General features: G+C 39.2%; 1 protein-coding gene across 3 annotated transcripts in view; it reads left to right on the plus strand.

The window, feature by feature from the left end:
- Slc39a12 (solute carrier family 39 member 12) overlaps positions 1–18,106 on the plus strand; it is an 87,422-nt gene that overhangs the window by 18,674 nt on the left and 50,642 nt on the right. For all 3 annotated transcript variants that reach the window (XR_012910420.1, XM_075970535.1, XM_075970537.1), the window contains exons 5-7: positions 2,138–2,307; positions 8,455–8,629; positions 15,175–15,344. Coding sequence is in view for 2 of the 3 variants with exons in the window: in XM_075970535.1 (XP_075826650.1) it covers positions 2,138–2,307; positions 8,455–8,629; positions 15,175–15,344 (515 nt within the window). In the remaining variant the exon portion in view is untranslated. The remainder of the gene's footprint in view (positions 1–2,137; positions 2,308–8,454; positions 8,630–15,174; positions 15,345–18,106) is intronic.

Genomic DNA, 18,106 nt, shown 5'->3' on the forward strand with positions numbered 1-18,106 from the left:
GCTCTCCATTCCTTATAATAAAGTTGAATAACCTGAAATTTTTATCAAAAGGAAACTTTGAGTCATTTCTTTACTTCTGGTGTTGCCAAGATGGCTCAGTGGTAAATAGGTCTTGCTTGTTTTTCAGAAGACTGGAATTCTGACCCCAGCATCCATATCAGGAGGCTTGTAGCTTGCTTGAAAAACCAGCTTCAGGGAACTCAATGCCATCTTCTGACCTCTGTAGGCAACTGTATACACATATACATACTTAGACACACAGACACATATATGCATACAGATAAAAAAAACCACATTTAATTCTGTATTTTTTGTCATATATGGATATTAGCAAAAAATTTTATCATTCACTGTTTACCAGGATTTTAGTGGTTTTTTTTTTCTGATTCATTGTGAGGGACTGTTTTGCTGGGTATAAAACCATTGATTGACAACTGATTCTTTCAGTTCTTTGAATATGTCATCCTACTATTTGGAGGGGGGTGGAGCCTCCATTGTTCAGATAGGAAGTCAGCCGTCTGCTGCCACATATATATGAATCATTTTAGCTTGATGAAAATTTTGGATTTTCATCAGTTTGACTATAATGTGTCTGAACATGAATGTTGGCTTATTTAAATTGGTTGGTGTTTAATACGTTTCCTGAAATGCTAATGAAGATTCTTATGACACACTTGAGAAGTTCTTGGCCAGTCTTTTCATCAGTTTTTCATCATTATTCTTTGTCTCTCTTTCTGTGACTGTCAATCCATGTCTGTTGATAATAACTGTTCTTTTCTAAGCCTCTGAAACTTATTCCAGTTTTTCTTTCTCTATTCTTCAGGAAGGATTATTTCTGTTACCCACTTTAGATTATCAGTGAATTTTTTACCTTCTGCTTTCTCACATATATTGTTTAGTGCTTTTTGTGATTGTTTATCTTAAAACAATGTATTTTTTTATCTACTTATTGAAATTTTTTTTACTTATTGCCATTCTTCACTTTTATTATTTAAATATGATTTTCTTTAGTTCCTTAAACATACTTTTGCTAACTTCCTTGAGGACTTTGAAACTAAATCCAACATCTGGGATTACCCGCAGATGTATTTATCATTTGCTATTTCTCTTTAATACCTTTCACTCTTTTCCAGTTATTGAAAGCTCATATTATTTTTTGTCACTGAAAACTGGTCATTTATAATAAAATTGCTTGGTGTATTTTTATATAACTAATTATACTGTTTAAGAAAATTACAAAGCTATTTTATTCACAGATAAGAAGAAGAGTAATGCCATATAGACTGACTATTTTATTTAATCATTCTTTGTATATATAATTTTAAAAGTGTAGAAATGAATTGATGGAACTGAACTGCAATATATGTGTGCCATCAAGAGCAGAATTTTAAAAAATTAGAATCTAGTGAACCTCTCTAACCTTAGCTTGATTTCATTTATTTTATTTGTTCTGCATATACCTCTAAAAGGAAAGTATTTTCATTGGTTTATGTACAACAAAGAAATATATAATCTGATGAGGATGTAGAGTGCCTTCAGGGTGTAAATGTTCTGAAGATCAGGCCAGTTTCTACTTTACATTTTCTAGTTTGAGTTTTTAATTTCATTGTAGTTATTTTATGTGTATGTGTGTGCGAGTGTATGAGTATGTTTACATGTATATGGTTGTGCACATGAGTGTGCCACAGTTCATAAATGAAGGTCACAAGAAATCTTTCTAGAGTTGGTTCTCTCTTTTCACCATGTGGGACCTGGGAATCAAAGTGAATCATCAGGCTTGGCAGCAAATATCTTTATCCCTGAGACATTTCTCTCTCCCCTTCATTATATGATTTATAGCAAATAAAATACATGTGTCAATGAAATGTATGTTCTCTGGATGCTCACTTTTGTTATTTCTAGGGTATAAAAATGTAGGATTTTTCTGGAATGATTCACTTTTCATCCAAGTTTAATCAAGGTCTTTAGAGGGAATCAGCACCCATGTGAAGTACAAATACTCTTTAGCTTTGTTCCATTATAAACATAAACCAAGTTTACTTCGTAAAAAGTCTGAGCTGTGGACTTGGAAATTGTGACTACTCAAAATGTGACCTGTATATTTCATGTGACACCAGATTTTATTTGAAATTTCTAGAACTAGAACAACTCCTCAACACACTCTCAACCAGAAGGGCCTGTGCCAAAAAGGATGCCCTCCATCAACACCAAAGGAAAGAAAACATGACAATACACAGTTGGGGAAATCCTAAGTCAACTATAGCAATGGAAAAAGAGTCTGATGACCGTTCTGTTTCCTGGGATCAGGTATTTTCATTTTTTATGTTATCATTCTATATTGTTGAAGGACATTGATAGTTCTGTTACAATTATTGAAATCCTATGAAGATAATAAATATTTTTCTTTGTGGTATGTTTATAGTTTTCTTTTTCTGTACATTGATTTCTAAAGACATAGTAATAGACCTAAAATATTTAGGGTTTCTCTTAGGTCCATATTAAACATATGAATAATTAATTTAGAAAAGATACACTAAACATATATTAAGAGCTAGTAGTTACCTTGGCAGAAAGAATGCCATACTGGTTGAAGATAGGCCTAGCCCTTACAAATCATACAAATCAGTGAGGGATTTAAATATTACACAAGTGAAAATAATGATAAGCAGTCTAAATTTAAGATGGATTAGTACAAGATTCCTCTGTGCTTTGACTAATGGAAGCATATGTGTATAATAGATTGGTCCTTTCATATAGTTTTCGGGTTTGAACCTAGGCCTAGGTAAATACATCCTTTGGACTACATCCTTAGCCCTATTAAAATATTTATCTTTTTCCTTGACATATGTGTGCATGCATGCTTGTGTGTACACATGTGTACCCATGTGTGTAGAGGCCTGAGGGGGTAGTAGAGTCACCCTGATTGATTGGTACTTTATGTATTGGCATAGGGTCTTTGATTTGAACCCAGAACTCACTGATTCTGCCAGTCTAGCAAACCAGTTTGATCTTGCAATGCCCTCTGTTCTTGCAGTACACCAAGAGTACAAGCGGGTTGCCACAGCTGCTCAGATTTTATGTGTGTTCTGGGGATCCAAACTCTGTTTTTACACTTGACCTGAAATCCACTTAATATGCTGGGCCCTCTCTCCAACCCTAAATTTTTGTTTTGAGTGTCAGAGTGTCACTAATTTCCCCAGTCTGGTCTGAATTCTTTATCTAGTTCTGAAAGGCCTTGCCCTTCCAAGGCTCCTGTCACTGCCTCCTTAGTAACTGGGATCAAAGGCATTACTGCTCTTTGTAGTGACATGCCATGGTCAGCTCACAACTCTTCTTTAATATTTTGTTGATTTTATTGAGCTATACATTTTTCTTTGCTCCCGTATTTTCCTCTCCCCTCCTTCAACCCTCTCCCATCATCCCCATGCTCCCAATTTACTCAGGAGATCTTGTCTTTTTTTATTTCCCATGTAGATTAGAACCATGTATGTCTCTCTTAGGGTCTTCTTTGTTGTGTAGGTTCTCTGGGATTGTAAATTGTAGGCTAGTTTACTTTGATTTATGTCTAGAAGTCACTTATGAGTGAGTACATATAATATTTGTCTTTCTGAGTCTGGATTACCTCACTCAATATGATGTTTTCTAGTTCCATCCATTTGCCTGAAAATTTTAAGATGTCTTTTTTTTTTCTGCTGTGTAGAACTTCATTGTGTAAATGTACCACATTTTCTTTTGTTGAGGGACATTTAGGTTGTTTCCTGGTTCTGGCTATGACAAGCAAAGCTGATATGAACATAGTTGAGCACATGTCCTTGTGGTACAATTGAACATTTTGGGGGCATATACCCAAAAGTGGTATTGCTGGGTCTTGAGGAAGGTTATTTCCTAATTTTCTGAGAAATTACTGTACTGATATCCCAAAGGGGCTATACCAGTTTTCATTCCAACCAGCAATGGAGGAGTGTTCCCTTTACCCTACATCATCTCCAGAAGAAGGTATAATCAGTATTTTTGATGCTGGCCATTCTTAGAGGTGTAAAATGGAATCTTGGAGTAATTTTCGTTTGCATTTCTCTGATGGCTGAGGATGTTGAGCATTTCCTTAAGTGTCTTTCAGCCATTTTAGATTCCTCTGTTGAGAGTTCTCTGTTTAGGTCTGTACCCCATTTTTTATTGGATTATTTGTTGTTTTGATGACCAATTTCTTGACTTCTTTATAGATTTTGGAGATCAGACCTCTGTTTGATGTGGGGTTGGTGAAAATCTTTTCCCATTCAGTAGGCTGCCATTTTGTCTTGTTGACCATGTCCTCTGTTTTACAGAAACTTTTCAGTTTCAGGAGGTCTTATTTATTAATTGTTTCTCTCAGTGTCTGTGCTACTGGGGTTATATTTAAGAAGTGGTCTCCTGCCAGTGTATCCAAGTGTACTTCCCACTTTCTCTTCTATAAGGTTCAGTGTGGCTGGCTTTATGTTGAGGTCTTTGATTCATTTGGACATGGTGACAGATAGGGATCTATTTTCATATTTCTACATATTGATATCCAGTTATACCAGCACCATTTGTTGAACATGTTTTCTTTTTTCCATTTTATATTTTTTGCTTCTTTGTCAAATCAGGTGTTTGTAGGTCTGTGGTCTGATAGCTGTATCTTCAATTTGGTTCCATTGGTCATCCTGTCTGTTTTTATGCCGATACTAGACTGTTTTCAGTACTGTAGCTCTGTAGTAGAGTTTGAAGTCAGGGATTGTGATATTTCCACTTCATTTATTGTACAGGATTGTTTTGGCTATTCTGAGTTTTTTGCTTTTCCATATGAAGTTGAGTACTGTTTTTTCAAGGTCTGTGAAGAATTTTGCTGGGATTTTGATGGGCATTGGCTGCTCTGTTATTTCCCAGCTGCTCAGACCTGAATAACTACAGAAACAGTATTAATTACAACACTGCTTTGTCTAGTACCTTAGGATTCTTATTAACTAAGTCTTACATCTTAAATTAACTCATTTCTATTATTCTGTGTATTGCCACAAGATTGTGGCTTACCAGGTAAAGTTCTGGTGTCTCTCTCCTTCAACAGCTACATGTCATCTCTTTGACTCCTATTCTCTCTCTACGTCTCTTCCAGCCTGATTATATTCTGCCCTGCCATAGGCCAAAGCAGTTTCTTTATTAACCAATGGTAATAAAACATATTCACAACATACAGAGGGGAATCCCACATCATTGTCCTTTATGAGTTGACATGATCGGTGGTGTCTCTTCTCAGCAATAGAGACCCTAACTAAGACACGCTTAAAAGCTACTTCTGTGTCAGTGCAACACAGCACTGGTTCCCAACCAGAACAATAGCACCAGCTGTATTTCCTTGCAAAGCATGATCAGCACTATTGATCATTACTCTTGGCATTCTCACACAGAACGGGATTGTTTGGAGGGTGACTGGGCCCACACCTGAGTGTCTATCACCACTCTTCCCAGGCATCTGTGTGCTATGTTTCCATAACTGGATGTGTTCTGTGGCTTGGGGAAGGGGATAAAGCAAATAGGCTTTGGAAAATTAGGGGAAGGGCAAGGGCACTCCATCAGGTTATCCATGGGATAGTCATCGTCCAGGCAGGGTGCTATCATAGCCTTTTCCAAATCTTCTGACTTGTCACCATTTATTGTTTGTATTATAGTGCATATCAAAGCCCAAGTCACCTAAAATTGTACCTGAATATTGTTCTCGTCTATGGACTTTAACTAGATTTTCTTTCATTTGATACCATATTCTGGGAACTAGAGTACCCTTTTCAGGAAACTAAGGAACATATTCCATTATTAAATCTTAGTATTCTTGCAGCTGGGCTTTAGGCACTGTGGCACCACTCTTTTTTATGAAATGATATCAACTCAATACATGGTGATGGTTTTCCTGCTTTTAGCCACACAGTGATCCCTGATTATCTCCTTTTTCAGAGGTCCTTGCATCCTCTCTTAGCTTTTCATTCAGGTTCCCAATTCAGACTCCACTTGTTGACTTCTCGGACCTAAGTAGATCTGTCTGTGAGACCTGGGATTTGAAGACCTTAAAGAATGGGATGGAATACAGTCTAATGCTTTAGACAATGACTTCAGTTTCAGTGTACTGAATACACTAATGGAACAAGGAAATCAATGAGCCAAGAAGGTTGATTGAGTTTAGAAAAACATGATCAGAAAAACATGTAAATGTCAATAAGCACATACTAAATAATTACAGAGCAGCCCTTTCTCAGAACATTCTCAGGATTGATCAATTTAAACACAACTGTCTGGCATATACTAGAGATTATATCTGGGAAAGCATGAACGAAAGGCAGAGCCCATATCCAGATTCAGGGTACACTGAGAACAGCATTAAGCACATCCTTTCACCAGATTAGATTCTATAGCTGTGTTCTGACATCCAACAAGAATAAACATGTTTTATAAATTGAATGCAAATACTTGTCACAGAAGGCACGGAAACACATCCAAGAACAATCCTGGGAACAGAATGCACTGAGGTAAAATATCCTCTGCCTTTTTTCCTGGAGCCTCTCTCACAGTCCCCCAAGGCATTGCTCACCATGTGTCATCCTTGTGACTGTGTTTTATAGTGCTCTCCTAAAAGGTCACTTTGAAGTGGGCACTTACATGGCTATGTGTTTATAGACTAGGAGGACCATACTGGGAAAAGAAATACACACACACATTCACACATGTACATACACACACACGCACACACACACACATGCATACACGTACACACACACAAATGCACACACACAGAGAAGCATAAAGAAGAAGATCCTGGCATCCAGGGGCAGGCATGTGTGTACATCTTAATATTTTGGGATGCAGGGGCAGGCATGAATGTGCTTCTTTGGTTCTGAGTTTTCAGTTTAGACTTTGGATTTTTCTTTACACTCTAGGCTTTCCTTTTTGTATGCATAGGTGATATTTTGTCTCATTCTATTGTAGGCTCCTCTTGGTTTTCTTGTTTGTGTGGCTTTTCTTCCATGAAACCAAATATTTCCTGGCCATAGTAAAACTTTATTACCCACAAAGTCACCAGTAAAGATTTTAATATGGGGAGAAAAACACTAAGTGTTTCTTCATAATTTCTTGATTAACATGCTTTTACTGAAAACTTCCTATATCCTACACCATAGAAAAATCAGGCCAGACTTGTAAATCATTGATTTGCTTCCCTAAAAATCCTGTACTGGTTGTAATTAAAGTCCACAAGGGCACTGGTTTGTTATTTGAATAAAAGTTACTCATATCAGAACTATATTCTATCCTCATTAAAAGTTTTAGGGCATGAGAAGATGTACTATTGTGTAACACACCTATCCCACAAATCTGTGGACTCGTGCTCAGATACCCAGAACCCATGTAAAGCCTGTCGGCATGGTAACCCACCTGTAGTGTTGGAGAGATGGAGGTGAGGGATTCCCTGGCTATGCTGTCTGCTAGACTAAAATGAGGAGTTCAAGGTCAGAGAGAGATGAGAGACCCTGACTCAGTACTAAAGAAGAGCAATAGAGAAAAATACCCAATGTCAGCCTCAGGCATCCATATGTGCATGCATACAACATGTATACGCTCCCACATACGGACACGTGTCCCCACATTTAAACACAAATGCATTCATGCACAGCACACACATATAAATAGAAGCCCCAACTCTTTAAGTTGTGATTTTTGATGCATACAACCCTAGTTTTTACTTTTAAAGTGGACAGACACCTTATGACAGATTTTAAAGGCATGTTACATTTATTTGAGTTTTGTCTAAGCATGCCTATGTAACATAAAAAAAAACATAAAATTGTAGATAAGCCAGGTAAGGTCGAACAAAAACTAACAGTTATTGCTGCTATTTTTTGTAGAGAATGTTAATAGAGGTAAGTTACCCTACTGTTTAATATGCATACTGGCTACCTGGCTATCTGATATTGCATTCCCTTCTAAATTTAAATTTTTATTTTTTTGAAAAAAAAAAGCGTGTTTCTGGTTCAGGCTTGTTAAGTGAGATGGTACTAAAGCCAGAGATTTCATTACTCCCAGGCTCCTTTCCATCATGAAAAGTCACAGGTTTACACATATAAAGCTCCCCCATTTTTCAGTAGGAGAAAAGGAAGTTATGAAAACTTCTGAGGGATTGCTGGTTAGAACACCATACAACACGTTGAAAATAGTCTCTAGATACCAGAAAGAAAAGATGCATGCCAGGAATATGAAATGATTCTCGGAATAAAATAGACGTACTTCATATTTTTAAATAAACCTTGGAAGGTAGCAAAGAGTTAACAATGGACACGTAGCAAGGAAACTCGCGATAATGTTTCCATGAGCTGTTGCAGTCCTGTGCAGTTTGGACTCCTTGAGTGGCTGTTGTGTCTGTTTGAAGGCTAAGGTTTGTAACTGCGTATTTTCTTCATACAGGCTTGCTTCTCTGCTAGGCAGCTGGTGGAGATATTTCTACAGAACCGTAGTAGTCCATTGATTTCTAAGGAGGACTTTAAGCAGCTAAGTCCAGGGATTGTCCAGCAACTACTCAGCTGCTCTTGCCAAACACCCAAGGACCAGCAAGAAAAGCCCCCACCCACCACTCTGGAGAGTAAGTCTGGATTCCTCACCAGTGTGCACAGTGCATGTGGTAAGAGCAGGAAATGCAGAACACTTACTATGTAGAAAGAGCGGTCCTAAGCACTATGCATTTCCCAACTTGTTTAGTTCTCTATGTAGTGAGGAGGGATGATTGCTTTCTTTCTCATTTTACAGATGAAGAAGCACAGATATGCACATGCTAGGCCACAGCTTAGAATTTACAGACATGATCACATTGGAAGTCAAACCTGAGCAAGTCAGTCCTGGAGTCCTTGATTCTGTTTGCTCTGATGTTTTCCAGTGAATTTTTTTTGTCACCTTTGAGACAAAGTTTTTCTTTATAACCCAGGTGGGATTCCCCCTGCTTTGTTCTCCCAAATGCTTGCTGGAATTATAGATATGTACCAACATGTGAAACTGTTTTCGAAGAATATTTTGTATATAATTCATGTAAATTGTTTCTGTCCTTCATATTTGACTAAATCGTGAAGCAACTTAAAATTCAATGATTCTTAAGGGGCCTGAAGAAAGATGAACCAGTAAAGTTCTTACGAGGGAAGTAAGGGAACCTGACTTGGGTTCCTAGCACCCAAGCAAAAAAGCTGGTGTAGTGGCATGTGTCTGCAGCCCCAGTTCTGGGGAAGCAGAGACATGAGTATCCCAGGGGCTTGTAAGCTAGGCAGATTGATACATTCTAGATTTGGTGAGAAACTGCTTTAAAAAGTAATACAGAGCGGTTGAGGAAGACACTATGTTGATATCAGCCTCCACACTCATGAATGTACACACACACACACACACACACACACACACCTCTATAGTTCCTTCAGAGTTGAGAAGTGGCAGGGTAAAAGAGAAAACATATCACTATTGGAATTGGAAATGTATACCTGAGACAATTCCTTTATTCTCAGGAACTGTGTGATCTTAAGCAATTTCTACTTCGACTTCTCGGGATTGGCTCTTTTCAACTCACTGGGAAGTAGGTGATGCCTTACAGGGCTTTCAGCAATTCACACATCCTGGAACCTGTAAAACATTAAGGCATATTGGGGTAAATAAAGGCACATGAGCTGGTCTGTGTTGGAGGTGCCCAATTCAGGGAGATGGCCTTCTAGGAATGGTTGGTGGCCTTAGAAGTGCAGGGATCAATAACTACACTCCTGGCTCCCACTGAGTTACTATAGCAATGACTCATTGATTTTTATAAGGAACCTACAGGTTCAGATTGGATAGAGTTAAAAAATGTGTGAAATACCTTGAAGCGCTATATGTTTATGACCTTTCCCCAAAATGGTGACGGAGAATAGTTATGATATAGTGAAAATATAAACCTTCAATCACTTTTCATTAATATGATCGTACATTTGATATATATGAATATATATGAGTATACATATTTAGAAAATGGTCTCTGTGATAGACTGTAATGCCTACCATTTAAAAATTTAATTATTCAACTACTCATCTGTAAGCTACAGTGGATTCTTGAGCAGTAGTAGTTCATTTTGAAGGTTTATTGTGAACAAAACATGATATGTTTAAATACATAAAACTTCATAGTTACTAGGAGGAAAAACACTTCATGAAGGTGAGAAGCCCAGAAACTCAGCATGTGTACTCACTGAGGCTACTCAAGTGATGGGGACAGTAGTGTGATACTTATGAGCACCTGTGGGCATGTTCATACTCCCACCACCTGGCAGGGTGCCTGGTGTATACAAACCCCTTATAGAAAAGCTGTTTGAACCTAAGATCTATGAAAAATAAGGTGAATGATTTATGCTTTCTTTTTGAACTTCTAGGCTCTTCTAGGGAAATCTTCTTTAAAAATATACCATTGATAGCATACAGTAAAGAACACATTTTAATAGCTGTCTCTGCAATTTAAAATGTGGCCTTATGTAATTAACGAAGGCTTTAAAACTTAGAGCAATGTAAGATGCTGCATTAAAGTGGGAGGGACACAGGGAGTCATTAATAAGGAAACAGAGTTCAGTGAGTTTTAACGTATGCCTTTAAGTGCTACCCTCAACCTCATTTCTAGAAAGGACACTTGCTGCTCAGGCAAGGCCAATAATTTAGTGTGTAGTTCAAGTTCTGTCACAATGGGAAATGTTGAGCGAGAAACTATTGTTAAATTATCAGTCACCAATCAAGATACCATGCTTGGCCTGGTGCTGAGGATAACAGCAACCCTTTCACAACACATCAGAAAGTTTATCATTTCCAAGATATCCCACCTGCAAGAAAGAAGGCAAAATCTAACTCACTGAGGAACTAAACAGACTTTAAAAGCTCCAAAGTTATGGAAATGTCCACTTTCCCGGCAGCATCCCTTTGTTGCTGCCCACAAGACAAAGAGAAGAACAGGGGGATAGGATGTGAGATCCATCCAGACTCTAACATGCCTTATGAGGTTTTCTTGACACTTTAAGGTCTTTTTAAGGTACTATTAGAAACCTTGAGTTGCCCATGTCAAAATTCTAATAACTTTGTGTATTTAGGTGAGAACCATGGCACTTGCGAATAAAGTCCAATTGGAAATGGATGCTCTATGAAAATCTTCAAAGATGTTTTAATAGCATGGGAGTCCTTGTGTTCTTAATAAATTAAAAGAAATAAAACAGCTGTGTAGGTATATGACCATCCCAGCCATCCTTAAAGTTATTAAAATTAATTGTTGTAAAATATGCACATCATAAAATTTATCTCCACTCCTTTCTTAAGATACAGAGGAAGGGAGCCAGGCCCCATGAGTCCTCAGCACACGCTGTACTGCTTGGACTGTAATTCCAGCTCCTAATTGCTTTGCTTTGTATAATTCAGCAATGTTCTGTATATTCACATAATGATGAAACAACTAAGTTTTTGTATTTCCAAATCGAGAAAACCGGCTCTTCATAGTCCCCTAGGCCACTATGGAGAGGCTCCACAGTGAAGAGGTAGCAGAGGAGGTAAGAAGATTGATAACTGACAATTTCTTTCCTCTTCTTGGTATACTACCAACTCCCTTGATCCTGGTAAAGTGAGAACTAGAAATAAATAAAGCTCCCTCTTAAAACCTCAAGCTTATTGCTGTGTGCCCCTTTGCATCATTAAAATGATCTGATGTGAAGGGTGAGCCTCCTAGAAAACCTGAGTGTGATGGGAAAAGAACATTACTTTCTTAATAAATTTATATTTGTTCTTTGACAATTTCATGCTTATATGTAGAATGTATTTTGTTTAAAGTTACCTCTAATTCTCCTCTTCCACTAACCTGAATCCCCAACTTTTTGATTTCTTCTTTAAAAAAAAAACAACAACAAACAAACAAAACACAACCAGGGAGTTAAGTTAGTGGTGCCCACATGCTGATGAGCCATTCAGATGAGCTTGGGAAACCTACCAGCAGTCACATCCCTGATAGAAATGACTACCTCTCCATCCCCTCAGCTAGGAGTGGGGCCTCATGGACGCCTCCCACAAGATTCTTCTAATATAATAAACTTGAAGAGAATATTTTCTTTGAGAATACATTTGAGGGGGTAGAGATAGCTAGGCAGGAAGGACCATGCACAGCTCTTAGAGAGGAACCATATTTGGTTCCTCACATTCACATCACATGACTTACAACTGCCTGTAACAACAGCTCAGATAATCTAACACCTTTGACCTCTGTAGGCAACTACATAGTGACATGCACAAACATAGATGTAGTCACAGACTGCTCGTTCATTTCTTGGCCACCCAGACCTAAAATAATAACACAGAAGCTATATTAATTGCAATTCTGCTTGGTCAGCTAACTTAGGCATCTTATTAACTAACTCTAACATCTTAAATTAACCCATTTCTATTATTTTGTGTATCGCCGCAAGGCTGTGGCTTACCAGGTATAATTCTGGTGTCTGTCTACTTCGGCAGCTACATGGCGGTGACTACATGGCATCTCCTCGACTGCACCTACTCTCTCTATATATATCTGCTGTAGGCCCAAGGCAGATTCTTTATTACCAAAGGTAATAAAATATATTCAATGCATATAGAGGGGAATCCCACATCACTTCCCTTTTTATGTCTAAAAAAAGGTTTTAACTTTAACAGCAAAATTGCATACAATGAAACAGTTATCAAGCAAGAATTATAGTTACAACCTGGGACAATGAAACTCAGGGCAGTACAATAGCTATGGGGACTGGTTAAGACCCCTTAAAGACTGACCTCTTGGCTCTTTTTCTTACGTATTTAAATGTCGTAGAACTTGGGACCTGAGACCTTTACAATAAGAATGTATTCTATTGGCTGATGAACAGAGTTCAGGGCTAGGGCCTAGAGGAAAGATCTGTGATTAGCACAAGGAAAGATTGATTCTACTCTTGATCTTAGCAAAAGGCAGAGAAGCCATACAAGGATAGAGTCTCTTGGTGGGGGAGCAGAGTTCACTTACACAACGCTCAGGGTACTGGGGAATTCAGGTGGAGGCTGGCTGCTAATAGAATAGCAGAGAATCACCAAGTAGATTGATCACTTTTCGCTCTGGCATTCCAGGGGACTAGGAGTCATTCACTTGTTGAAGAAAACAGGCCCGTGTGGTTGACAATCTGGTTTCTTCAATGCTAAGCTGTACTTCCTACACATATGTGCACCACTAAAAACAATAAAAATAAAATCTTTAAAACTGCAATCAGTTTTAAGCACTATGATAGCTGAAGTATTCCATTTTTTTCTTGATTTTTTTCAAACACATATATTAATTTTTTAAAAAATAATCTTAGAATCTTACTGTATCGACTACTTTTATAGTTGCTGTGAGAAAATTCCCAAGGGTAGCATTTTAAAGAAGAAAGAGCTTGCTTTGACTCACAGATCCAGGGAACAGGCTGTCATGGAGGAGTCTGAGGCTCTGATCACATTACAGATGAAGTCAGAAATCAGGGAGCTCAGCTCACGGTCTCCTTTTTAATCAGTCTGGGATTTCATTCCATAAGATGGTGCTGTCTACACTTAAGATGGCTCTTTCCACCATGATTCACTTAAGCTAGAAAATCACTCAGAGTGTTGTTGCTTCTCAATGATTCAAGGTTCTGCAGGTGGATAACCAATTCAAACCACCACATTTACTTTGCTGATTATTAAAACAATATTTGGAGGCCTAAATACATGAAACAAATTTTAGAGGTTATAAGAATTCTTGTAAGAGTCTAAAACACAGATTGTTAAAATGTATATTATCAATTGTTCATATTGATGGGTCAGTTTTAAGCTATAAAACCATTCATTTTAGTTACTGAAAGTATCATTTTTTCCATATGCAATAGCTTTGGAAGCTTTAGGAGAAAGTTCTGCTGAAGGGTGTGCTCAATTTGTTCATAAACGCTGGTCCACAATGGAGCAACACTTCATGCTCCCTTGTCACAACTTCTTTGTCTCTGGAGTGTGTAAAATGAGATAGGAGCCAGTACTGTGTCTCTCTGGGATGTTGCACTGGGCAGCAGGAGACATGCCTTTCTCTGTGGGTGGTGGGAAAACTGGGAATTTGCTTGCTTTGGAGATTTGAAATAAAATATTGGGTAACTCTGCATGAACACCTGCATCCCAGAAGAGGGAATCAGATCCTCTATCAGATCACAACAGATGGTTATGACCAGCATGTAGTCGTTGGCGATTGCACGGCAGCACCTCTGGAAAAGCAGCTGCTAGTGCTCCCAACTGCTGAGCCATCTATAGGATCTCCATGGCTTGAGGCAACAGCAGGATGTCCAAGAGGAGTTTTGGTGAGGGTCTGGTGATGATGGTGTGCCAGAGGCCTTGAACCAGACCAGTAACTCATTGCAATCAGCGGGTGGGGTTGATTGGTCACAAGGGTACACTGTGTGACACCCTGCAGCTCCTGAAGCCATTAGATGAATGAAGAGATGTTGGAAAGAAAGAGGAGTGAGGTGGGTTTTTTGTTTGTTTTGTTTTGTTTTGAATTAACTTGGGGGGGATCGTGCTACGGGCAGATACAGAGGGACTGGGAGGTGAGTGGAGTTGGGGTACATGATATGAAGTTCCCAAAGAATCAATATAGAGTTATATTAAAATAAAACAAAGAAACATGGGGTAGCTTCAAAGCCACAGTGATAACTTAGTCTTTGTTGTAACGAAATAATCTTTTGACTCTTAAACAACAGAAATGTATCTCTCCCAGTTCTGAGAGGCCCAAGATCAATGTGTTGGTAAATTCTGTTTAGCCGTGGTGGTGATGGGGTCTAATTTCTGGTTTATACAATGGGACCACCTCACTGTCTCCCCCTGCTGGAAGTTAGTTATAAAGCACTTTACTCATTCTCTAGGACAGATTCCTCATGACCTAATGACCTCCCAAAGGCATCTCACTTACTTCATATTGTCACCTTTGGGGGCTGGGCTGAAAAAGGAAAGTAATCCTTTACTCCACACAAAACGTATAAAATCATTGTATGTCCCAGCAAGCTGTTATCGCAGGAAAGCGGATTTGGAATTTCTGCTAGTTGAGGCCCAAGTGGACAACAATGCACACTGACAGCCTTTGTCACCTCCTTTGACTAGAATATGGCTACAGCACGGTGGCTGTGACGATCCTCACGTTGGGCTCGATGCTTGGGACGGCGCTGGTCCTTTTTCACAGCTGCGAGAACTACGGCCTTGTTTTACAGCTGTTCGTGGGCTTGGCTGTGGGCACCCTCTCTGGAGATGCCCTGCTCCACCTCATCCCTCAGGTAATCTTCTCCTTTCTGTGGCAGATGGGTGCTGTCTGCTGTCTGGCTTTTCTTTCCATTCCACAACTTGAGATATGTATGCAAATTTTTGGTGTGAACCTCAGTGAACAAATACAATGGCTGGTTTTTTCTTGGAAAGAACACCTCTTGCCCCGAGTGACTTTGCACCCAGGGAAGAGAAGAGAGAGACAAGCAGATGTCGAGTCCAGTCCATTATCTTTGTTTTCGAAATGAAGGTGGTCAGATTACTGGTTTGGATTAAGAAAGACTCAGGAAGCAACTATCTCAGGAAGGACACACAAACGTGCGCGCAGTCTACAAGAGCAATGCTGGCTTTCTCAGATCCTTTCTTCCACCCGCATGCATCAGATCCGTTTTTCTCTGCTCTTGGGTTCTGACACAAAGTTTGCTTCTTCGCAGATTTCTCGCCGGTTGGATTTTTGCTCAGTTTCTGCCAAGGGGAAGCACCAGGGGAAAATCAGGAATGAAGGAAGAGGGGCAGTAGCTTTTCTTTCAGCTGGTCCTGACTGACTCTCACAGCTGCTTCAGAAGTAGTGGATATACTGTCAGGTTGTATCTGGAGGCTTCCTCCATAGCATCTCCTCTCTTGAGGTTTCAGCAATGTCATTTTGTACCTTTGCCTCGTTAGAGCTATGGTGGAAATGGGTTCTTGGATGGCGGGGATCTGGGTCCCTTGTTCCTTGGCGCTGCATGAGTCTCTGCCATAGTGTGTCATCGTTAGCATCATTGTCTTTGTGATTGAGCCCCCAGAATAAACTTCTTTTCTTCACTGTAATAATGGTATTTGGATTTCTTCTTCCTCTTTCTTCTTCTTCTTCTTCTTCTTCTTCTTCTTCTTCTTCTTCTTCTTCTTCTTCTTCTTCTTCTTCTTCTTCTTCTTCTTCTTCTCCTCCTCCTCCTCCTCCTCCTCCTCCTCCTCCTCCTCCTCCTCCCCTCCTCCTCCTCTTCTCCTACTTCTCCTTCTCTCTCTGTCTCTCTGTTTCTCTCTCTCTCCCTCTGGTGTGTGTGTGTGTGTGTGTGTGTGTGTGTGTGTGTGCGCGCGCGCGCACGCACGCACACGCATGCACCCACGTCACTTACATATATGAGTATGCATGCATGTGTTTGGGCATGACTGTGGTTGCTAGATATTACTACTAGTGTCTTCCTCAGCCAGTCCTCACCTCACTGTTTGAGGCAGGGTCTCTCACAGAACCTGGAGCTCATCATTTGGTCACACTGGCTGGCTGCTGAGTTCCAGGTATCCCCCTGCCTCAGCTGCCCCAGGCCTGGGATCGCAGATACATGCTGTGACACTCAGCTTTTCATGTGAATGCTAGAGATCTGAGGTCCGGCCCTTGCTTTTGTGAGATGAATCATTTACTGATAACCCCTGGAATTCTTTCCTTAAGAACTCAGAAGCAGCAGGCACATGGCTGTCTGTTAAAGTCTTCTGAGGCTTCTTTATGAGAAATGAAAGGACAATGACTTGAGATGGGATCCAGGTGAGGCAGGAGGCACTGCAAAGGAGGTCGGCTATTTGTTCTTAATAGAAATGGTGATGGCGGACTAATGATCATGCCTCCTGAGAAGTAGGAAATGGTAAAAAAAAAAAATCTACAGCTGCTGGCAATTTCCTTGGGATCACTGCTGTTGCTTAGAGATTCAACAATTATTTGATATTCAAAAAATTGTAAAGTGAGCTTTGGAGAAATTAAACAAGCCCCTATTGGTTTAATTTCCCTCATAATCTAATTTTCTGGAACTATTTCAAGACTCATGTGCTGGCTCTAGGCAATGGCCACAGCCGTTTTCTAGGTCACTGCAGCAGATATAGAGATGTTTGTTGCCTGGGATCCTGGGAAACAGCAGGAGGTTGCCTGGGTTTCCTCCAAGGAGTAGTGCACAGCTGGGGAGCAAGCCTGGACTTGGGGTGCATAGGAAATCCTGCATATCTGTGCAAAAAAGTTAGCTTGTATCTATGACAGTTGAAGGCCACAGTTTTGCCTTGAGGAAAGATATTAGGGCAGAGTTACTGAAAAGTGAATCTAGTGTAAAATGTGATAGAGTTAGAGAAATCTGTGGTCTCTGGATGCGATCTGCATTTTCAACCATCTTTACTCAAGTTAGAAAATACCACTGCTTGACTGACTTTAAAACTGATAAATTTGTTCACTGTGAAGTTCTATATTTTCACCTGAGATTGTATTGTTCTTTTATTTACTTGTATGGTATTATAATGCTCCTCACCTTATGAAATGTTGATCATATGAGTATGATACATACATCAGTGTTATTACCAAACACGTCAGTACAAGGAGATCAGCATATTCTGGTTTTTAGTTGTAACTACACATATGTGCTTACACATGTATACATGGTATCCACTGGGGATTGGTTCTAGGACTCCTGTGGATACAAAAGCCCACACACATTCAAGTCCCTTTGTAAAAAATTGTATAGAACTTGCATACATCCTATGTATAGCTTGTTACTTTAAGTCATTTATATCACTCACAATATGTAAAATAACTGCAATACTATAGTACTAAGAGAATAATTTAGTGAGGAGAAGTTTAGTTATTTTTTCCCTAATATTTTCATTCTATATTTGGTGGATATATATACCAAGACTATATTACATAAACATAAATGATCTATATGCATTTATAATTTCTATTTTCTTTATTTGACTCAGAAATATCCTGCTTCTACAAACCACTGAGCTATTTCACAAACTGATATCTTTTGGGAAAGGAATA

This window comes from Microtus pennsylvanicus, chromosome 4, assembly GCF_037038515.1.
Source record: "Microtus pennsylvanicus isolate mMicPen1 chromosome 4, mMicPen1.hap1, whole genome shotgun sequence".
Classification (NCBI taxonomy): Eukaryota; Metazoa; Chordata; class Mammalia; order Rodentia; family Cricetidae; genus Microtus; species Microtus pennsylvanicus.